The sequence below is a fragment of the Diplotaxodon limnothrissa genome, linkage group LG5, assembly GCF_057381915.1.
Source record: "Diplotaxodon limnothrissa isolate DT_005_m linkage group LG5, D_limnothrissa_male_GT1.1, whole genome shotgun sequence".
Taxonomy (NCBI): domain Eukaryota; kingdom Metazoa; phylum Chordata; class Actinopteri; order Cichliformes; family Cichlidae; genus Diplotaxodon; species Diplotaxodon limnothrissa.
Genome location: NC_140600.1, coordinates 24,927,698 through 24,950,443, shown reverse-complemented (window position 1 = coordinate 24,950,443; position 22,746 = coordinate 24,927,698). Strand labels below are relative to the sequence as shown.

Below are 22,746 nucleotides of genomic sequence, written 5' to 3'. Positions count from 1 at the left end.
AAGTTAAACAAATGTGCGTGGATAAAAATCTATATTTCGACATCATTTGTCCAGGTTGTGTTATGCCCCCCCCCCCTTTCTTTTTTTTTAAACCTCAGCTAAACCGTCAATCCGATTCATGTGTGCCATGAAGATATGGGAAAGAGTCGTTGAAGCTCGTTTAAAGAGAGGTGACTATCAGTGAGCAGTGAGTGTTGACGGAGAAGTATAGAGAAGGTCAGAGTTACCTGCACTGTGTGTTTGTGTATTTGAAGAAGATGATTGGTTGCCAGGAGAGGAACTGTATGAGAAGGCGGTCAGGAGGGACCCTGGTTAAAGGCATGTATGAGGACAGCAAGACGGTAATGAGGTGTGCTATAGGAACGACAGATGTCAGAAGGTTCAAGTTGGGGACGGGAGTACATGCTAGCTTTAGTATTAGCCACCAGTGTAATACGGAAAATGGAAAATACTGGATTTAAGTATTAGTTTAATCCAGAAAAAAAACATTTTATTGGTCAATATAGACGTAAAAACATTTTTGTTTTAATTCACATTGGGGGGGTTTAAGTTCTCCGTTCTTTCTTTGTCACAGAAAGCGTTTCGCTGTATTATATCTGCTACAGCAGCACCCATACATGTGCTGCACGTTTATCTGAGATTTGTCTCTTCAAGTTTCTGTTACGAGCCCACAACCAGAGAGTGGGGAGGGGCGGGACTAACCGACGCCAGCGAGCGCGCTGATTGGTCAGCTGAAGTTGTCATCAGAGATTCCGGATGTCGGCTTCGGTAAGGGGAAAATTTGTTTTCTGCTTCTCATTCTTGACAGCTTGTTTGCAGTGGGGCTGCTGATAAAAGTCAGTGTTGACATTAGACATTCAGTCCAAGTCGTCAACGGTACAAAACCGTAAGTTTCACTCTTTCTCTGTTTATCTGGCTAATTTTAGATAGCCACGGTTGGCTGCATGAGCACTGTTAAGCCAAGGCCATGAAATTGATCTGTATGTGTCGCTTGCTAGCACCCAGTGTTAGCCGTGTAACTACAGTCAGCGTTCATTTATTAGTTACTTATTAGAAAGGTAAGCATTACAGGACGTCTGAAATTTATCGTGCATGTGTAGATAAGTTGTTATCATGCGGACGTTAGCGCTCTTAATCTACCAGCCACTTAGTCCCGTTTCTCCGTGTTGATATGTAGTGTAACATTAGACAGACTGCTAGCTGTAATCAGGTTTAAATTCCACAGTGTTAGTAACTTGGAGTTGGAGTAACTCTCCTCTGTAATCATGTGACCTGACCACTGGTCCAGTATGAGTGCTTCTATTCATAACAGACTGGAGATGCATGGGATCTCTGATTTTTATCTGCAAAAACTACAATGCATGATTTATAAAGCAGCTTATTCCTCTCTGTCTTTATTCTTTCCAGAGACTGGGATGGTATCATGGAAACAGCCAATCATCAAGAAGGAGAGGCGGCGGCAGTGAAGATTGGTGATAGCCCTTTAGAGAGTAATCAACCTGGTAAATAAGCTACGTAATCACTCTTTGAAGCTTGTCTAATTTTAATCTTCATCACTTACATCACACGTTGGTTTTTGTTTTCATTGTAGCTGACTCATTGGCAGCCTCCTTCTCCCTTTTGGAGAATCACATGTTTCCTGATTCAGTAGAGAGTAATGGGAGCGCCGCTGTTAGCAGAATCGAGCCTTTGAATTCGCACCCACCAGATGTTTCGGCAGAGCATCTCGGTTTGGATGAGAAGCCTCCTTCTGACCAAGTGATGAAGCTAGAGCCCGAAGAGACAGAAACCGAGTGCCAAAACAACGCGTCCACGCAGCCAACTGATGGAACAACTGAAGATGATGACAATGACCAGAACGACTCTGGGGAATTTGTTGTAACAATGCTGGCCAAGGCCAAGCTTGAAGAACAAGGTATAGGTGTGAAGGGGAGGTCGTCCCCGCTGTTGGAGGCAGGCACACTGGAATCTTCGTCATTTACATCTCATCGCGATGAGGATGTTACAGCTGACAGCTGGCGGCAGCACAGGAAACATGTTTTTGTGCTAAGCGAAGCCGGTAAGCCCATTTATTCCCGATATGGCAGCGAAGAGGCTCTTTCATCAACAATGGGAGTGATGATGGCGCTGGTGTCTTTTGTCCAAAGTGGAGATAATATCATTCGCTCAGTCTACTCAGGTAAGAATGTTGGGCGTCGGCCAAAATGCAAATTTGAGAGATTTTTATCTATGATGGTTTTTTCCAGCCACTTTCATGTTCATATTCACTACGTTAAAAGGAAATCTGACTTTTTTTAAACACACCAACAAGAGCAAGTGTGGCTCTGACTCACTGTACAGGGCAAAATTGTTGCCAGCTTGTCAAAAAGCTCCTGCACCATAGAGAACAGTATCTGAAATATAATAAGCAGTGCATTCCCTGTATTGTTTTATTTTGAGAACAGTGAGTTTAGGGGATCGGTGGTATCCTTAGGAGCAGTTTTAGTTTTCATTGATTGTTTTTTTGTGTTGTTTTTTTTCTGACATTTGCTCATGTTTTTTCCCCCTTCCCTCAGACAAGCACACCGTAGTGTTCCTGCAGAAAGGGCCCCTAGTTCTGGTGTGCGTCTCCAGCAGTCATCAGTCTGAGCAGCAGCTGCGGGGAGAGCTCCTCTATGTCTACTATCAGATCATCAGCATGCTCACTCAGGCCAGTATATCCCGCATCTTTGAACACAAGAAAAACTACGACCTGAGGAGACTCCTAGCGGGCTCAGAAAAGATCCTGGATGGTCTCCTCAACTTGGTGGATTCTGACCCCAGCTTCCTGCTATCGGCAGTGCACTGCTTGCCTCTAGCCTCCTCTCTCAGGGACTCTCTCAGCCAGATCCTGCAGAAAGCTATCACACCCAATCTCGTTTTCTCCATCCTCATCGCCAAGAACCAGCTTCTAACCATCGTCCAAGAAAAGACAGTCATTGAGGACTCGCGGCTGGAGCCTGCTGATGTTCACCTTCTGCTTAACCTCATTGGAGCTTCCTCTGCCTTTCAGGCTGGCGAGATCTGGACCCCCATTTGCCTCCCGCTCTTTAATCCTGACTGTTACTTTTATGCATACATTTCTTACCTGGACCCTCCAGAATGCACTGTTTGTTTGCTGCTGCTCTCCACAGACAAAGAGGCTTTTTACTCTGTAGCTGAGTGCAAGAGAAAGATAGAGGAGGCTATGATGGCTCAGAACTCCCTGAGCCTCATTGCCAAAGCTCAGACGTACAGTGTGAGCCAGGTGGGCGTCTCAGACCTCAGACACTTCATGTACAAGCCCTTTGATGTGCCAGACAACTACCGCCAGCTCACTCAGTTCACCAGGTGTGTGTTTGTTTGTGTATGCTTGCTGTCCTTGCAGTTGCATAAGGCTGATATGAGCCTAAACTAGAGTTTAAAAATGCAAACATGCCGAGTGTTTGCGCTGCATGTTAGTTAGTGATATTTGTCTTGCATAACATTTTATTATCTTCTAGCTGTGTAGAAGTTTAAAAACCTTTTGCTGCTAATGATAATAATCATGTGTGAGAAGTACAAAAGTGCCCACTAAGATATTTTTAGGCTTTTAGGCAACATTGTCCTGTCGGTGTTAGAAATGGAGTTTTAATAGTTTACAAATCAAGCATTGTGTGTTTCTCTTTCCACTACAGTGTTATTGAACATGTTTTGGGTGTTTTTTGTGTGTAACTTGTGTCCTATGATGCTTTTCTGTATGTAGCCCAGAGATGGAGGCACCATACAGCAGTGAAGAGGAGAAAATGAGACTGCTGGATCTTTATCGTTATATGCACGGCCGCATCCACAGCACCTCACGACCCCTTAAGCTTATCTACCATGTTGCTGAGAGGGAAACTCTGCTAGCCTGGGTACGTACATTAGTTTGTGGTTGTATTCTTTCTTACTGTGTTTGTCCAACTTTGAAATGATTCTTCCAAAAGATCGACACTACACTCAAAACAGTCAACGACCACTTTATTAGGTACACCTGGCTAGTACCTGGTTGGACCCTCTCTTGCTTTCAGAACTTCCTTAATTTTTCATGGCACAGTCCTCAGTTGAGCCTGTGTTTCGCTCACAGAAGCCAGAAGCCCATCTGCTTCAATGTTCAGATCATTCGGGGGGGGGGGATCAGCAGTTTCTGAAATGCTCACACTTTGCGTCACTCAAATCATTTCAGCAGAAAATGCAACCATCTCTACATGCCTAAATGCATTGAACTGTTGACATGTGATTGGCTGATTAGATAATTGCATTAAAGAGCAGTTGAACGGGATACCTTTAAAAAGAAAGAAAAAAGAAAGACAGTTGCCAGTAAGTGGCAGCTTAGCTTAGCACAAAGCCTTGGAACTGGGGCTTAATAGTCCATTCATTGGGAAGCTTTTTTCAGAAGGCGTTGAAAAAAAGCTGTTAGCTTGCTTCCAGGTATTTTCCTTAGCTAAGATAACCAGCTCCTAACTGAAGCATCATTGATCTTCTCATCTAACATAGCAAGAAATGTAATAGCTCTATTTCTTATTCCTAAATGTATTTCACAGTCTTCTCTTGATTGTTTTCTTCTTTACTCAAGGTCACAAGTAAATTTGAGCTGTACACCTGCTTCAGCCCCCTGGTGACAAAGGCCTGTGCCATTACTGCTATCACTAAGCTTCTAAGATGGATTAAAAAGGAGGAGGACCGTCTGTTCATCAGATACCCCCCAAAGTATTCAACCACTCCAAACCCCAGCAAAAGCTCTCGAGGAGGCAAATCTGACCAGCAAGACTCCACAGATAATGGCTTCTTATCTCTTCTATAGGACTCTGTTAGCACTAATAGAAGTGGCTCTGCCTCATCCAAAAATAGTTTGTACACTGGTTTCAAGATATTTTTCAACCCTCTTGACACTTACGAGACCGACAAACTTTGACCACTGGAATCCAACACTACGTTTTACACTATTTAAGGAGGACTGGTGTCTTTGAAACCGGTGTTATTAGTTCTCCAGGAAGCATGTCATCACATTGCTGCTTTTGAGCAGAAACAGGGCAGAAGCACATTAGTAGATTTTAAAATGAACTGTGGCAGAACATATTTGCAATGGTGTATTTAAGCGTTTTTATATTGTTTTATTACAGCAACAACATGAACAGTGAATGGAACATATATTACATATTTAATGAGTTAGCATGAGGAGGAAAAATTAAGTTAAACTACCTTTGGAAGATAAGATCGTTCATAATCTTTATCTCCTCGCCCTAATCACAAAATTATGTTGCATAACATGATGTCACAAAACAGGATATACAAGTTGTTAGCGTGTGTGCTTTTTGGGATCAGCATAAACTGGAATAAGAACTGGAACTGCCAGAGGAGGGAGAGGCCCGGCGTGAGTCACATGAGGCCACAAGCAGAATGTTTTTCCTCCTTCACAGAATTTGAAAACATGTCGTTTCTCATCTTGCTGATGTTTAGACTCGAAACGAGACTTTGAGTTTTATTGATGTTTCATTTTGTGCAGCAGATTAGTAGGAACCCCAGCCTGATTATTGTCACTGTTAAGTGTTTCCATTGAAAAAAGGCAGACCTTATCAGTTTCTTGATAAGGTGGGAAGATGCCAATGAGCTCACATGTTTTGCTCTGCAGATACCTTTAGTATGACATCTAATGTAGTGAGTTCAGGTATTCTTTTTGCATAATAGTTTTCTAAAGGTGGTCTGAAAAGTTGTTTCATCCTTGTGACCAATGAGGAATTTCCTGTCAAGTCTTAAGAGTTTGTCTGTAGTGTTACAAAATAAATCCCAGGATGCATAAAAGCAGTTGTCCTATTTAAGTGGACTATTACAAAGAGAAAAAAAAATCAGATGACTGTTTTGTGGAAAGAGCCAAGCATGGGAAAAGCAGGTGAGCTTAACATGCAGTTTTGGGGATGTACAGTACAGCCAAGCAATAAATAAGAATGACAGAAATATCTAAAACTTACTTTTAAAGTTATGGTTTGAAGGGAGTATGCCTTAATTAGTGCCACATTATATATGTCCTTACAAGAAACCCCAAATGACATAACTGGTAAATTAAGCTGTTATTGATATCACGTCTTTGATTCTTAAATTCTGAACCTTCCATCTTTTTATAAAGCAGTGTAGCTTTGCAGAAACCAAACTAGTGCTAGTTGAATATTTATCACCAGGAATTTCGCCTCAAACTATCAGAATCACCTTGTGTAGTCTAACGGTAAGTCTTGCATTCCACCAGCTTTAATGTGGCATGACTCATAACAAGTGCAGGCTGCTAACAAGTGTTAGCATCTTGTTTCTGTGCAGCTGTACTGTTCAATATAGTCAAAGCTAAAAGTAGGTGATGACTTTAGAGGAAGGAAAGGCATCTTGGTAACATGTTGGAGCAACTTGTCACCAAAATAGCTTCAAAGCAATTTGGCTTTAAAACCCACGGCAAGAAAAATGATCTTGCAGTTTGTAACAAATAAACAAATCATAGATAGATTGCAAAACAAGTTTTGTTTGGTAGTCGAACACACTGTCTTCATTAAACATACCTTGAACGAACCAAATGGTTTAAAATTAATGGCCCATTTTTAATTTTATCGATAAAAATATAGAAGCGTTTTGTTATTCCCACTTATAAAACATATAATTGCAGATATCTAAATATCCAACAAGGTGTGTAGTTAAAAGGGAGCATCTGCATTGCTTAACCAGCTGTTGCTGATTGAAAAGGAGCGAGGCTCCAACAAAAGGGCTGTCAGCTGAAATAATGAAAGGGAACATGTAACTCTAACTCTGTGGTAAAACATGTTGTTGTTCCCAGTCAGCTGTGACCAAACTTTGTAGCAAATACAAAGAAATTGGTAAGGTTATAAAAGGAAGACATATGGGTAAGATGTAAACTTACCCATATGTCTTACCCATAAAGCAATACGCCTTTAAAATATAAAATGTAGACACTGGAGTTGTTGTAAGAAATGAGTCAAATTTGCACCAGTATCAAAACGCGGACGAAAATGAGGCTAGAGTGGGATAACGAGGGGCAATCCTTATCTGTGGATGTTTGGATGAAAGTGATGTTTGCTGATAAATCTGCAACTTTTGTCTGGCGTTGTTCTAATGTCGTGACATGTCAGGTAAAAGACCAGCAGAGAAGGCATTTATTATTAGTAAATGAACAGGTCTACACTGAAACCTTGGGCACTTTTCTCATTCCTCCGATTGAAAGTGGCTTTGATGATGATGAAGTCACGATAATGAAGATTTTCACCGAGCAAAGACTGTTAAAGCTTTCCTCCAGGAGAGACTCAGTAATTCAGTGATGTGGCCAGAAAAAAATGTATGGTTGAAATTTAAAACAGTGATTTAGAACAAGGCTCCATTCTGCAAGGCTGTTTGATTTTTTTTATGGTTCCTTTTTATTTGCACCCTCAGCATTAAGGATTATATCATTTTTTACTGTCTACTTGGTCTTAGAGAGCAACATGCCATTATTTTAACATCATTTCAAGGTATGTTTTACAAAGGCAGAATTTTCAGCTAATAAACAGAAATAGTTTTGTGTCATATGTGTGATTTATTTATGTGCTTAAAACTGGAAAAAGGAAAAAAAAAAGGCTGAATGAACTTCCTGTAAGTGTCTTCCAGTCCTATGGCTTAAAAGTCTCTGGATGTTTGGTTACGTTGGAACCTTGGTTCTCTAAATAAGAGACCTAATGCAGCTTGTTCCATTCAAACTGTCACTCTCCATACATACTAGATATGAAGAAGTACTGATGCAATAGAGAACACCATCTTCCCTCCTTTGGTGGTCCACTCACTCCCTTCTGGTTGCAGCTGTTGTTGAATTTTGCACTATTCAATTTTATTTATATAGCATCAAATCACAACATTAAGTAAAAGGTGGAAGCCCTTCAGAACAGATTTCCAAGTTCTATTAAAATATATTTTTTTTTATTAAAATAAAAAGTTTGGACACGCCTTGTCATTCAATGTTTTTTCTTTATTTTCATGACTATTTACATTGTACATTGTCACTGAAGGCATCAAAACTATGAATGAACACATATGGAATTATGTAGTAAACAAAAAAGTGTGAAATAACTCAAAACACGTTCTATAGTTTAGATTCTTCAAACTATCCACCCTTCGATCACTGCTGTGCACGCTCTCGGCATTCCCTCGATGAGCTTCATGAGGTTTGTCACCTGAAGTGGTTTTCCAACAGTCTTGATGGAGTTCCCAGAGATGATGAGCACTTGTTGTTCACTTTGCCTTCACTCTGCGATCCATCTCATCCCAAACCATCTCGATTGGTTTTAGGTCTGGTGACTCTGGAGGCCAGGCCATTCGGCAGCACTCGTCTTGGGCAAATAGCCCTTAAACAGCCTAGAGGTGTGTTTGGGGTCATTGTCCTGTTAAAAAATAAATGATGGTCCAACTAAACGCAAACCGGATGGGATGGCATGTCGCTGCAGGATGCCTGTGGTAGCCATGCTGGTTCAGTGTGCCTTCAATTTGGAATAAATCCCCAACAGTGTCACCAGCAAAGCAGCATCCATCACACCACTTCCTCCATGCTTCACAGTGGGAATCATGCATGTAGAGATCATCCGTTCACTTTTTCTGCGTCGCTCAAAGACATGACAGGCAAAACCAAACATCTCAGATTTTGACTCATTAGACCAAAGCACAGACTTCCACTGGTCTAATGTCCATTGCTTGTGTTTCTGGGCCACAAATCTCTTCTGCTTGTTGCTTTTCCTTAGTTGTGGTTTCTTAGCAGCTATTTGGCCATAAAGGCCTCATTCGCTGTCTCCTCTGAACAGTTGATGTAGAGATGTGTCTGCTACTGGAACTCTGTGTGGCATTTATCTGGGCTCTAATCTGAGGTGCTGTTAACTTGATTTCAATTTTTTCTCTGCTACATTATCATAAATCTTGCTTCATATATTTGATGTCTTCAGTACGTACCTACAATGTAGAAATGTGCTACACACTGCTAATATATTTATTAGCCGTGTGGAAGGACGTCTTAGTAGATGATTTACTTCCATTTAGATTTATCTTCAAACAATACATTTAATTCACTAAAACGAATAAAAATAAAACACGCTACGCACATTAAACTGTTTCAAACAGCATTTATTGTTGTGTGAGAAAATATTGTCTCGGGCAGATTATAGATCTTGCAATACAATTTAAATGACAAGATCAAAAATCTCCTGTGCCACCAAGGGAAAAAAAACGAACAAAACTTGCAGGCAGGTGCAGCAGCTTCTGCCCACAGAGTTAAGGTCTTGTGCCTCCTCGCTTTTAGAGAATATGTTCCATATGTTGGCGAATACCATCACTGTTACAAAGAGCTACGTAGCATCATACATAAATCTTTTCAATATTTAACTTTTTAAATAACACTCTCAACTGCCACAAATTATAAATTAAAATCTAAACTCGATTTTTGCATTCCTTAAATTACTTCATGTAAGCCGATATAAACATACATTTACATATTTACAAAACTATACACATGCACTTTTACTACACTGAGGTTGTACACATGTATGTATAAGCTGTACACACACACACACTCTCACGCACGCACGCACACACACACACACACACAAGGTTTTGCCACACATATGGCTCCAGGAGTCACCAATCCAATCCTTAAAAGTAACCATTTGTGCTTTTCAAGTTTCCTCAGCCAAATTTGCATTCAAGTGCAAATTCTCGAGTGAGGATCGCAGTAGACTTTTTTCTTTTTGCCCCTCCCTCCCCCACAAACCATCTCACCTCTGTAGTGACTTCACATCTAACTAACCAGGTAGCTGCACCGGGTACGCCGACATTCTCATATCACCGTACAGTTTCACAATATGGAAAAATTAAGTAAACACTCTAAAGTCTCACCAACGACACGTCATAGCTGGACTGAGAGTTTGGGACCTCGGAGCAAATGGAATCACTTGTTCCTTTAATGCTCAATTCAATTTGTTTTTCAAAATATAGTAAAATAAAAAAATATTTTTAGTGCTCGTTTCCAAAGCCTAAGCCTCATCCCTGAAAAAGTTTTTTTTTTTAAAAATCTATTTCAAAAAACTTTTAATTTTGTGCTCAAATATAAAACGCTGTTATAACAGATAAATTCCCTTTATATATTTTTTTAATTCAACTCAGGTGACGTGACTCTGAAGTGACCCTTTTCTGGAAGGAGGAGGAAAAAATATAAATATATATCCAAGAATGACTGGAAGATTACAGGATACAGCGAGAGAGCTCACTGAGACTTCCAACTACCTGCAGCATTCAGGTGTAGCCAGATGCTCAGCAATATCAGTCAGAGAACAAATGATGCATGGTTATCGTGCATGCACCAAGTAATTCCCAGAACTGCTTAATAAACATGAGCACATGAAAAACAAAGTCCCGGAGTCAAATGTTACCAAAAAAAAAAGAAAAAGTTATTTGCACCCCTTCTGATATAGTTTCAATGTGAATGCCTGCAGTAACGGCTTTGATGTAATACCATGAATATTATCCTCCCATGCATTGCTGCTTATCTTGGTCAGAGAAACGAGTCTAAGCAGAGATCCCCCCCAACCTCCCACTCCCAGCTGTTCTGAAGGAGACCCTGAGACATTCTTAATCTCTCTCGTGTGTCCAGGTCCTCCTTCCAGTTGGAAGTGGCCTAAACATTTCACAAAAGAGGCATCCAGGAGGCGTCATGACAGATGCCCGAACCACCTCAACTGGCTCCTTTCAATATGAAGAAGCTACTCCGACCTCCTCTGGAATAAAGGAGCTTCTCTCCTTGTTGCTAAGAGAGATCCAAAAACCCCTCGGAGGAAGCTCTTTACCACCACTTGTATCCACAATCTTGATCTCACCACCTGCAGCTTGTGGCTGTAGAAGAGGGCGGGAAAAGAAGGTCCACTGATAAACCGACAGCTTCAGCAACACTGCACCAGTCTATCTCTCTGAATATTAATGGAACAAAACTCATAGTAACTGAACAAACAGAGGATCTGAAGGAGCAGCTTATACATCACCTGCAACATGCAAACAACAACATGCAAATGATATTATTATTGTTATTATAGAGAACTCTTGAAGACAAACCCGTGTCCATAGCTGTCCAAGTCCAGATATGACGTGAATGTTAAGTGGGACTTTCACACTTCAGTATACACAGTGACGTTTCAATGGCAAATACAATCTAAATATATTTTCAATCAAGAAAATCCCATTCACGATTAAATAATTACACTTTTCTCACGAAAGTCTCGACTCACTTTGGCCTAAAATAAAATCTTTATATGAACACGTAGCAACAGTGGTTGTGGAAAACAATTTTAAAAAAACGTACACAAATAAATGAACAAGTAAATCTACAAAAAAGCACTTTTTCCCCTCCTCATTTCAAAAATCAGTTTTAAAAAAACTTTTTATGCAGATAACCTTCAAATACTACACCTGTTGGGAAGCGTTTGTTTTACTTTCCCAAATTTTTTAAGAGCATTGAAGAAGCTTTGTACACACAACCAGGCAGCTTATTTAAGATGATAAAATCTTTAAAATTAAATTTTATATAAATTGTATTTTTTAAATTTTATATAAAATTGGAGGGTGTGAAGTTAAGATTTCCTCTCACGTGGTTTAAATGTACCATAGCTCGGTCATAAGCAGTGTGCACAGACTTGCGAACGCTGGGTTTTTTGCCTTCCATTAACCGCAGCTTGTCTACAGTGTCGTCCATTCCCAGCGGCAGTAGTTTGTTACGAGGGAGCCATTGCCTGAAAATGAAGAGGGACATTTTTTTTTCTTTTCATTTTACGTTTTAAATTTAGGTGACAAAGACTAACACTAAAATTCAACATGAGTTTATCCCTGACTGTGTGAATCTCACCAAGTTCTTTTGGTGTCAAAAAAGAGCACTAAGAAGAGCTTCTGGTCTTCCTCCATTTGCCTCCATTCACCAAGTTTGAGCACCTCCAGAGGAGGCACGGGAATGGGTATGCCATTGTGGAGAAGTCCTTCCTGGGGCATGTCAGGATCAACAATCTGTAACAGCAGATTATGTCATATACGGCACATTTAGCAACACAGGAACAACGTTTATCTAGACCAAGGCTGTCAAACATAAGGCCAGGGGGCAGGAGACTGCCCGACAAAAACTCCAATCATACTACACCCAAGTAATGTGGGGTGGCTGCAGTTTAGGAGGTTGCTCCTTCGTGCCATGTGGGTGATTGTTAGACAGAAAGCACTACAGCATAGAAGAAAGTGCTTGTGTAAATGGGAGAGTGGAAAATCACCACATAAGAGTTTAATTTAGTAATAAGTAAACACCATCTACAACCATTTTTATAATGAGTAATGAAACTTGTTTAGGTTGATGGAAAGAGGAGTTTTTTTTGGTCCGGCCCATTTAATATCAAAGTGCATTGTATGCAGCTCGCGATGTAAAATGAGTTTGACATCCCTGATTTAGACCATGGAGTGTAAGATTGAATGCATCCTCACCATTGCCGGATACGATGGATATCCCCTGCATTTGGCCCAGACTAGGCCCAGTGGTGCAAGTTTAGTCTCGCTATCTAAAGACAGAAGTGTAGACTTTCCTGTGAACAGGATATCCCAATACATGCAATTAATTTGTATTCATGACAGATCCTGAGCCCAAACTGAGAATAAAATGAAATGTGTATTTTTTTTATGTGTGTAGGCTCATAAATTACTAATCTAAACAGAAAACAGAGCCATTTCACTGTGTTTTGTCTTCTCGTGATACACACCAGATCCGGAGATGTCTCCGTTCTCGCTGCTAGGAACTTTAGCCAAAGCAGGTTTACCCCGACTGCGTTTGGGAGGGGAGACACTGCAGAGAGGAGTGGAAACCAAAACAAGAAGGACCTTTTTAAATTCAAGTCAAATTTATGGAAAAAAACATGCATGCTTCAGTTCAGCACTAGTTTTTCCTGTCCTACTCATACTCACCTTAGGTTGGAGTCGTCTTCATCGTGTTCTGCAGAGCTGTGCTTTCCATTTGTCAGGCCTAGCAACACCACAAACCACATGGTGACAAATACAGACTTTCTTCCCCCTGTTTTCTTTAGAAAATCAAATATCTGTAATGCAGTGATCCATCCGGTCCTTACCTCCTTCTGTGGGCGGAGGAGGGAGTTTGTCTGCCTCACTTTCTGAGCTGTGGCCTCTAGACCTCAGGCGGTGTGAGGAGGGAGAAGGAGGTGCTGGGGAGGCGTTTGGGGTAGGAGGTAATGTGGTGATGTTGTTCACACTGGGTGAATTCGGGCTGGTGGCGGTGCTATCCAACCCGTTGCTTTTAGCCTCAGAGGTTTTACCGTTCTGTTGTGGAAGGGACTTGTTCTTCACCATTCGCGCGCCATTTTTTGCTTTCTTAAACAAAACTGACGTGCGACGACCGACTCCGACCAGAGACAGTGTTGGAGGCGTGCCCAGTGGCGTGACCTCGTGAACAGCGTCTGGTTCCGAAGAAGGCGTTTCTCCGACTTCAGCCTCATCTTCGCCTTGGCTTTTGCTTCCACTCCGGGAGGACCTCTGACGTTTGTAGGAACGTCCGGGTGACCTTCGTCCTCCCGTTACAATGCCCAGGATAGGGGGCTCCAGGGGAGCATCGCCTGGCAGCGGTGATGATACTGGGCAGGTAAGCTCTAGCACAGGTGGAGAGTCATCTGGGTAAAAGAGAATTTTTTTTTTCATCTTACAAGTAATTCATCACCTAAAATCTTCACTGGATGCAGATTTTCCAGTGTGAGAATTTAACTTTGCTAAATTAAAACTGAAAAAAGCCAGAAATTAGACTCTATGAATTTTATTAAAAAAACAATAATAAGTAATAGTAATTATGTATAAACTGCACAATTACTGGCTTAATTACCTGCTTTAGGATTTGACACTGCTGTCAATAGTCCATTCTCCACATTTGTCTTCTCCCTTTTCTTTTCCTTCTTCTTCTCCGCCTCGTCTTCCTCCTCCTCCTCTCCCTCTTCTTCCTTTCCTTCATCCACCTTCTCAATGCCATTCACAGACTGAGCACTTTGCTGCTGGTTCATCTTCTGCCTCAGAGTGTTGATCTCTCGGCGCAGCAGCCTAATGCGCTTGGTGCGACCGCCGCTGGTACGCATGGATGCGACTACGTCCAGTTTATCCAGTAAGGCCTTTAGTTGCTCCTCTGTGGTTAAGTGCAGTCTGTTCTCTGGGTCCAACAGAGAGTCAACTACAGAGATTACAACCACAAAAACAAGAAGGAGGAAAGAAAAAAAAAGCCAGATGAACAAATGAAGCCTGAGGGTTACATCCAAGAAAAGATGTGATCTATGTCCCGTGCTCAACTCACCATCATCCCATGTACAGTTGTAGAAGCCATGTTTGTTTGGAGCCTCTGGCAGGTGCATGCCTGTACTGGGGTCCAGGCCGATGCTCTGAGACTGCCTGTGGGCGTGGCGGAGAACGGCACCTCCCACCTCCCGCAGTTGTAAGGCTGCTCTGTGGAACATGGTGTCCTTGGAGTTGTACTTGAGGCAGTTCGAGATCATGAGGTCGAAGTCCTCTTCTAGGTCAGTGATGGAACAGTAGGCATGTCCCTCCAGTTTGGTGCGCATAGTGGAGAAGTCCATGGGTTGGGTAATAAACTCCAGGTAATCTGGGACCTCGGCGAATCACAGAAAAAAGGAATGTCAGCAGAGTCACAGTACAGTCAAAGTAGCCATGCTGCTGAGTGAAGAGTGCATTCAGAACAGGCTGCTGTCTAACTGCACCGACCTCTGACAGATTGACGGGCTGAGAGAAGATTTTGGCTGTGTCCTTCTCTTGTAGTTGCTCCAGGGTGGATCTCAGAAGCACCAGCGCAGGAGTCAACTTCAGCTCAAGAGCAGCCTGCTGAATTTTCATCTGTGTGTGGTGACATAATCACACAGGGGAGAATACAAGGTCACTCTGCGGGGTGCAAAAGAATGACAAATGCTGCGGGGAACAGAAATTCATGCTCCCTCGAACTGTTATGTTAATTTCTCCTCATCAGCTGGTGATTTCTTAAATGAAAACATTTAATGTTTGGTCTATAAACTTGTCTCAGACTTCCTTTTAAACACACCTGCTCTCTCTTTAGCCGCTCCCTCTTGCGGATGAGCTCCACCAAAAGTCTCGCTCTTTCCAGGTCTTGCCTCAACTTTTGCCAGTATCGCAGCTCCTCTCGCGCGGCACTCAGCTTTTCATCAGGCTCCCTCTGAAAATGATAGAAAAAGCTTTAAAAAAAACACCATAATTATTCTTTTTGTCTCTCTTTAGTTCTCTCTGTCCAGATGAACAGCATCAAGTTTTGGGGATCTACTAGGGCTGCACGATTTTGCATAAAATGAGAATCACGATTTTTTGGCTTAGAATTGAGATCACGATTCTCTCACGATTTTCTTTTCCAGTATAAATATTTATTGCACTTATTAACTGCACATCAACTTCGTAACAGTTGAGACTGAACATAAAAACAATAAATAAACATAAAAACAACAAATGTCTCACGTTTTGTTGTTGTACTGCTTGAAATTCCGTCTCCACCGTTGCTCGACGCTGCGTGTATAGAGCAGGTAGTGCAACAATAGAAAAATAGTTGCGGGACGGCACTGTGTAGCGTTTGTCTAGGGTGTTGATCATTTTCCTAAATCCCTCTTTTTGCACAGTGTTGATGGGAGCCATATCTTTGGTCAGGTGATAAGTGATAGCCTCCGTTATTTCTTTGTGCCTGCGGGAGTTCGACGTGTATAGGGAAGCGCTGTATAAGGTTCCCGTTATTGATGTTTGGGTGGTTGACCGGGACGGATTTTCTCCTGTCACTTTCTCGTCATCCCTGACGTGCTCTCCGTTGTTTTTTCCCTGCTAATTTTAGCATCACACGGCACAGCTTCTGTATCACGTGGTATAAGGCTCCGCCCTTGTCATTTGTTGAGCAGGAAGAGTGAGCGCTTGTTTTCATGCAGATTATGTCCCGGATCAAAATGCGGTACAGTCGTCGTTGTCATTTTTCTTTTTTTTTTAATCGTTGTCATTTGGAAATGAGATCGCAAATAAGTATGAATCGCGATTTTCTAACGATTAATTGTGCAGCCCTAGGATCTACACAAGCTGCACATCCAAAGTTGTTATAAAAGTTTAAAAGAAACCAAAAGAACGTGAGTTGAAATAAAGTATATTTACCAACTTAGCAACTGTGAACACATCTCTTATCAGCTGTGTATTGCGTAGGACATCTTTGCCATCTCTGATAATAACTAACGACACATTTTCACAACATTTTACAGGCCATCTCGACACATTGCCCAGCAGCAGCAGCAGAACTGTGAAGGATTTTGTGGAAGCTTGCCATATTCAAAATCAGCCACTGCAAAGTGTGATGTCTGGGCTTATGTTGGATTTCAGTGTGTGAGGATGGAGAATAAGGTGTGAAGTGATTTTATTCCCGTGACTTGGCTGATTCTGATCTGAACAGACTCTCTGAAGGCCTCAGACACCAGTTACATCCTCCACTGACAGCAGAATAGAAATATTTCATTTTATTTTGTCATTTATATAATTTAAACACTCAGCTGCATTCATATTGTCATGGTCCTGAGTCTGAGGACTCAGTGTTTTGTGTTTCCTTATGCTTTTGTTCATTCCGAGTGTGTATTCTGTTGTTATTTTGCCATTTGTTAGGTTTCTGTTCTTTGCCTGCCTGCTCCCACTTCTCTGTGTTCCCTCTGTCTGTCCATGGTGTTATTGTGTCTGCTCATGAGTCTGCCTGTCAAGTTCAGTGTCCTGTCTGGTTCTCTGTCTGTTAATTTCCTGTTTTATTCTGAAGGTTCATGTCTGATGTGAGTGTGTTCAGTTTACATTTCCCCTGTCCCGTCAGCTCTGATTTCTCCCAGCTGTGTTGCCCTCCTGTCTCTTATCCCCTGATTACTGGTGTGTGTGTGTATTTAAGCCCTGTGTGTTCTCCTGCCTGTTGCCGGTTCGTCTGTATTACTCCATGTAAGTCCGCGCTTTTCTGCATTCATCTGTGTCTCTCTGCGTTTTTGTATCCTCCGTCAGTCTGCGTCTCTCTGCCTTTCACCCCGTGTCCTGTGGATTTCTAGTTGCTCTTTAGTTTTCCCAGTTTAGGTTTCCGTTAGTTTGTCTCATTATTCGTTTTCTGTTCCTGCCACTGACACCTTGTAAATAAACTCCACTAATCTTTTCATACACTGCTTGCTCTTGGGTCCTTTTTCCAACTCCACACGGCTCGCCTCGGCAGCCGTGACACATATTGTTTCTGCTGCTATCAGTACAGACACCAGCTTTACAGAAGTGAGAGATCTGACTACAGTCACATGGGTCAGCGATGGCAAAACCACAGGTGCTGCGTTTGCAGTCACATGTGTGAATGCTAAAAATGTAGACTGTTTATTTTCATTTGTGCTCAGTCATTTACACACCACTGCAGTGCAGTTATTACTGAACAGTCACTGTTGTGTTATAGGTACATTTGATGACGTCTCTCCTCACCTGCTCTGCAGTCCTGTGGGCCTGTAGGTGGGAATGAAGCCGCCGTATTAAAGGCATCCCATTTCGCGACTGTCGTTTCAGCAACCAGTAGTTATGAAGCCGCTGCATGAACTGGTTCTTTCTCTGGACTTCAGCTCCTGTGCAGATCTTGTTCAGCCTGTTGAGACACAACGTGAGAGTTTATAGATTAAAATACTAGTATTAACATTATAACCACTGGATAGTGACATTATGATAAGGCTATCTGTAAAAATCTCTCAGTGACATAGATTAAAATCAGACAGCAAATGGTAAACTATGGAAATTTGTACAGTATGCAAATGACACACCTGTGCGACGGGATCTGAGGCACCAGCAGCACAGGAATATTGGAGCGACGTGACCCACCAGACCCTTTTGAATTCTTCTTCTTTTGTCCTTTGGTAGCTTTCTTGTTTGGTGATGAGGGGGGACTCTGAGTATAAGACCGCTGACCCCGATTACCCCTGCCCCCCACGAGCCTCCCTTCCACCGACTCATCTCCAGACCCGTCTCGCCGAGACCCAACAGGAGAGTGATGCTCACAGAAAGCGGTCTTCTTCACGGAGAAGGTGGTGCCGTTAACACCTGTCTCCCGGACTGGGTCTATCTTCATGAACAAGCCAGCCTTCTGGGCGCAGGTGACGTGAAAAGCCCTGTAACAGTTGGCTTTGTGGCACTGAATGGAGGCTCCTCTGCCTTTCTGCTTACACAGGTAGCAGGTGAGCTTCCAACGAGCGGGAGGGATGTTACTGACCCCCTCCACGGGCTCAAGGAACACCGTGTTGGCAAAGCAAACTTCTGGGATCCATATGGCACAGACAACATGGGCCCAACGCCCATCACTTGTCTGTTTGAAGGCACCTCCTCGGTTGGGACAGAGAACACAGTCTACAGGGCGGGAGGGGGACTGCAGGCAGCAGCGGCACAGCCACTGGCCCTCGGGGACGTAGGGCACACCGTAACACTCCTGGTGGACGGCCAGGTTACAGATGTCACAGAACAGGATGACGTTACTGTTCAGACATTCGTCATCCAAGCAGACGCAGCAGAAGGCGTCCTCGTCGACAGCATTCTGGGACAGAGCCTGGCTGCGGGACTCCAAGATGGACTCCCTCTCCAGGCGGTCGATGAGCAGCTCAAAAGTGTCCGGAGATACGGATGCATGGCCATCGGACACCCTCTTCTGGTTCACCATCTCCAGCCAGGCGAGGTCCTCCTCGTCCATGTCGTACTCTGCCACGCTGTCCTGCTCCTCCCCAGATTTTTCAATGTAACGATAGTAGGCTGCCGGGAGAGGAGGCGCCTCTGTGGGGGAAACCGAACTCAGCACGCGGAAGGTCGGCTCAGGCAGAGGTGTTTGGAGGGCCGGCTGCTGAAAGGAAAAAGCCGATCCTGTGTGCTGATTAGAGCTGGAGCGCTGGTTCTGGTTTGATGTGTTTTTACCACTCCTCCTGTTTTTGCCGTTTGCGGGTTTCCTCCACGTCCTGGTTTTACTCTGTGTCTGCTCACTGTTCTCCTTGTTACTGTTGCACTCTGCAATGTCCTGGGCCATCATCTCGTCCTCTGTGATAACTGGCAGAGGATCTGTGATGTTAATCCGATGGAGTCTTCCATCTAGGTCCACTTCCACTATTTTCTGAGCCTGAGCGTATGTCAAAGTCTCCCTGGATGGAGAGAGCTGCAGTCTGTAAGGGGAGGGGGGCCGCAACTGGCCAGATGTACCCCTGCCCCTTCCTCTCCCTCTGCCTCGACCCCTACCCATGCTGAGTCTGCTAACAACTGCCTCGCATTCCCACCTCCTCGTCTTCTGCATGGGACTTTGCACTAGCGCCCTTAGAAATAGAGAAGAAAAATGTTTAATGCAACGATTGAAATTGCAGCGTCAACACTATTTGGTACTTTGTGAAATTATATGCAAAGATTTACTGTAGCTGCTGTATATTCACATTGGAGAGCATGGAAGATATAAAAGCTTAGGGGAGAAAAACAGAATGCCTATATTAAGATTAGTGAAAACAAAAAACAACATATCACCAAATTTCTTCTACAAGCAACTTTCGCCACTCAGTAGCCACCTTGGTAACTCATTTAGGCAGCTATTTTGATACCCTAACAAGGCAAAATAGCCATTTTTTCTACTACACATTTGCAAAAATTCAAAACAACACAGCTTCCCTTAAGGATTCATCCAGAGTGCAGACACGATCCGAACGCTTTGCTGCAAAATTCAATTCAATTCAATTTTATTTATATAGCGCCAAATCACAACAACAGTCGCCTCAAGGCGCTTTATATTGTACAGTAGATTGTACAAAAAGCAAGTAGAAACGCCTGCTGCGATACAGCTGAAACTATCATGAACCTCAGTCGTGCATGTGCGTCAGACAATAAAACAACTGGTTGACTGCCACTTCTGCCATTACAGATTTCAAATCATCTTTGGTCCTGATTAAGCTCACTGTGCAGGCGACTCCTTTGGCATATGGCTAATGTGGAGGCCTGGGTTCAGTTTTTGTTGTCTTCTTTCTACTATCCTACCAAATAAAGACTAAAAAGCCCCCTACCCAAAATACATATTCTTTTAATGCTCTATCTCTGTCTTATTTAGTCACTGAGATCACGTTGTTTGGATTAACAATGAAAGCATTTCACATTAAAACTGTCTGTTTAATTTTATTTCTACAAGACAAGCAAAACGTTACATATAATTTTTGGCTGCAATTTTGGTCATGTGGAAGGTAATTTATGGTGCACCAATTTATGTACAGCATTACCTGTATATGGTTCAAATGGCAGTAAAGTGATTTGACTTGATGTTGCACTGTACCAATTGTGCACTAACAATGAATCCAATTTGACAGGGGCCCATTTATTTTTCTATTATTTTCATTATTATTGCACTTTTCCGATATTCGGGAATAATTTGCAAAATTTACCGACCAATATAAAGCAACACTCAATAATCTGCTCTGCCAGGTAAAGTAGTTTTTGTATGCCTGTGGCTCTTAATGTGGTTTTGTGTATGTAAATTAAGGGTCACACCCAGCATTCACACATTACATATATTTTTATCACCACATTTCCAGAGTAAGAAAAATAAAGCCCCTAAAACACGTTATAAAGACATAATGAGAATATATAGGTTTTATGTATCCATTAACGTGTTTTTTTTTTAATTAATTCTGCCCTAAAAGCTTGCTTTATTCTGTTTATTGGTGTTTTCTTTTTTATTCCTGTGTAAATAATTACAGGGTAAAAGGGGGTCAGCTCGGGTGCTGTGCTCTGTAATAACACAGTAAGCACTCATGTTGCACAAACACAACTACAGTAACTTGCACTGCTTGCATCTCGCCTCTCTCACCATTGGTCAAAAGGGGAGTCCGTAACGCGAGCACAAGTCTCGCCCACCAATAAAACGCTAGCACCATGTTTTTTTTCTACCCCCTTGTTGCTGTGCCTAGTTAGGTTGAAGCGCGCTAAATACCAACCCGAGTATCTAACATCTGTCAGCCATTTTAGGCGCACAACAGCAGAGACAACGACTGTATTGCAAGTTGATTAGCAGCCCAATTATACATGCAAACAGCAGCCAGAGAGCAGGTGCACTGTATGCACCGAGTCCGAATGCATATTACATTGCATGAATGCTTTAGATCACGAGAGTGCAAACGTGCAACGTTTTCGGGTATTGCTTTGTAGTCCAGACCCCTGCAAAAAAAAAAAAAGACCGTCTCTTTGCCGATGTGATAACGTTTCTCGGTCGGACAGGACACACGGATGCCGTGTGACAGAAAGGCTGATTTTCCTATCAGTCCTGAAAGTGCCCTTTAAAAAACACACCAGAGTTGTTTACCTTGTTCAGTCGTCCTCTGCAGTGCGAGTGCCCGACAGAAAAACTGCACCAAGCTAAATGTCAGCTACTGACAGACTACAATCAAGGCAGACATGCTAGCCGTTAGCTTAGCTAGCCGGTAATTTCAGGAGCGACAGCGTCATCTTCAGCACTCCCGTTCTCCGCCGTGACTGCGCTTAAACACACAAACTCGACCCGGTTTCATTGGTGTGGTTTTAACCTTTCAAACGATAGTGGTCATCAAACTAGGGACACCGAAATCCTGAAGATATCAAATTAATGTACCTTGGATGAGGCTAAATATTCAGTCAAGATGGCTTGAAAAATACGCCCCTTTAGAAAAAACCCACCTCAGCCAATCACAGGGCGCCGCTGCACCTCGCATTCAACGCGCACCGACTTCTGATTGGTCGATGGGCTAAAGCGGACTCATCGGACTCGTTCTAGAGCTCATCATCGAAAGAAGCGGTGAGGAAAACAACCTGAAATTTATTGCGCGCCTTCTGGCCTTGTCTCCCATCTCCTCCAGACCAGCGCAGTACCCGTTTCACCACATTTTCAAAGGGGAACATGCGGGTTAGTTTGTGGAGCTCGTAGCAGAAACGATCAGTGAAGAAAACACATTGCTGCTACCATCAGGACTGTTACCTATCTATTTATTATTTTCATTTGTGATTACTCTTTTATCCTGACGGTATGGGTGTTTATGCTTGTTTGTGTGCACAACAGTGCTTTCTTCCTTTAAATGCCTAAGGCTACCTGAATATTGTTGCTTACTGATTTCTTAAACATGACAATGAGTTCGCCAAACTCCAATCACCCCCACAGTCACCAAGCCTCGAGCCAACAGAGCACCTTTAGGAGGATGAGGTGGAAGTGATGGGAGAGTCACATCGTGGCGGTACAACTGGCAACCATACTGAAATGATAACTTCTGCTGTTGTCATGTCAATCTGGACCAAACCTTTTGAGGAACGTTTACAGGACCTTGTTGAATCTATGTCATGAAGACTTGGCTTGAGGCACGCTCAGTCATCCATGTAAGGATATCCAGATGAACAGAATCACCTCTATGGAATTGGAATTAAGTATTGAATTAAAGCACTTGTGTAGGTAAAGTGGGGTCCAACAACAGTATGCCAAAAACTCCAACATCCAGCAACAACAGCAGGAAAATGCCTCAACATTATATTCTATAACAACAGAAAGGAGCAGAAAACACAACACACTTAGTGTTTACGAGGAGAAACTTTTTCCATCGCCTTTCTCATTGGTAGAGATCTTTTAACCGCGTGAGCATGAACACT

At 42.7% G+C, this 22,746-nt stretch overlaps 2 protein-coding genes across 4 annotated transcripts; one reads left to right on the top strand and one right to left on the bottom strand.

Moving 5' to 3' along the window:
* Positions 1-249: 249 nt before the first annotated feature.
* Positions 250-5,808, top strand: mon1bb (MON1 secretory trafficking family member Bb). Of its 2 annotated transcripts, XM_085354344.1 has the most exons (7): positions 250-349; positions 655-768; positions 1,408-1,502; positions 1,592-2,179; positions 2,556-3,348; positions 3,743-3,890; positions 4,592-5,808. In XM_085354344.1, the coding sequence occupies exons 1-7, from the start codon at positions 258-260 to the stop codon at positions 4,817-4,819; spliced, it is 2,058 nt and encodes a 685-aa protein (XP_085210470.1). In that variant the 5' UTR covers positions 250-257; the 3' UTR covers positions 4,820-5,808. The 2 variants fall into 2 exon arrangements, with proteins under 2 accessions (XP_085210470.1, XP_085210469.1); XM_085354343.1 differs by lacking the exons at positions 250-349; positions 655-768 and adding an exon at positions 814-886.
* Positions 5,809-11,553: 5,745 nt separating this feature from the next.
* On the bottom strand, positions 11,554-21,730 carry brpf3a (bromodomain and PHD finger containing, 3a). 2 transcript variants are annotated; one of them, XM_085353317.1, is made up of 13 exons: positions 21,440-21,730; positions 17,895-19,418; positions 17,566-17,722; positions 15,143-15,274; positions 14,812-14,940; positions 14,387-14,699; positions 13,928-14,266; positions 13,167-13,721; positions 13,006-13,063; positions 12,804-12,886; positions 12,532-12,629; positions 11,915-12,069; positions 11,554-11,801 (listed from the first exon to the last, which is right to left on the bottom strand). In XM_085353317.1, exons 2-13 carry the CDS (start codon positions 19,397-19,399, stop codon positions 11,618-11,620), a joined length of 3,708 nt encoding a protein of 1,235 aa, XP_085209443.1. In that variant the 5' UTR covers positions 19,400-19,418; positions 21,440-21,730; the 3' UTR covers positions 11,554-11,617. The 2 variants fall into 2 exon arrangements, with proteins under 2 accessions (XP_085209443.1, XP_085209444.1); XM_085353318.1 differs by having other exon boundaries at positions 12,532-12,605.
* Positions 21,731-22,746: the final 1,016 nt, after the last annotated feature.

Excerpts from the sequence above, each read along its gene's own strand:
- mon1bb (XM_085354344.1), top strand. The coding sequence starts at position 258 with ATGATTGGTTGCCAGGAGAGGAACTGTATGAGAAGGCGGTCAGGAGGG. Across the intron at positions 769-1,407 it reads GATTCCGGATGTCGGCTTCG|AGACTGGGATGGTATCATGG; the intron begins GTAAGGGGAAAA and ends TATTCTTTCCAG. Across the intron at positions 1,503-1,591 it reads TTTAGAGAGTAATCAACCTG|CTGACTCATTGGCAGCCTCC; the intron begins GTAAATAAGCTA and ends TTTTCATTGTAG.
- brpf3a (XM_085353317.1), bottom strand. The coding sequence starts at position 19,399 with ATGCAGAAGACGAGGAGGTGGGAATGCGAGGCAGTTGTTAGCAGACTC. Across the intron at positions 14,941-15,142 it reads AGCGGCTAAAGAGAGAGCAG|ATGAAAATTCAGCAGGCTGC; the intron begins GTGTGTTTAAAA and ends CACCACACACAG. Across the intron at positions 14,700-14,811 it reads AGCCCGTCAATCTGTCAGAG|GTCCCAGATTACCTGGAGTT; the intron begins GTCGGTGCAGTT and ends TGATTCGCCGAG.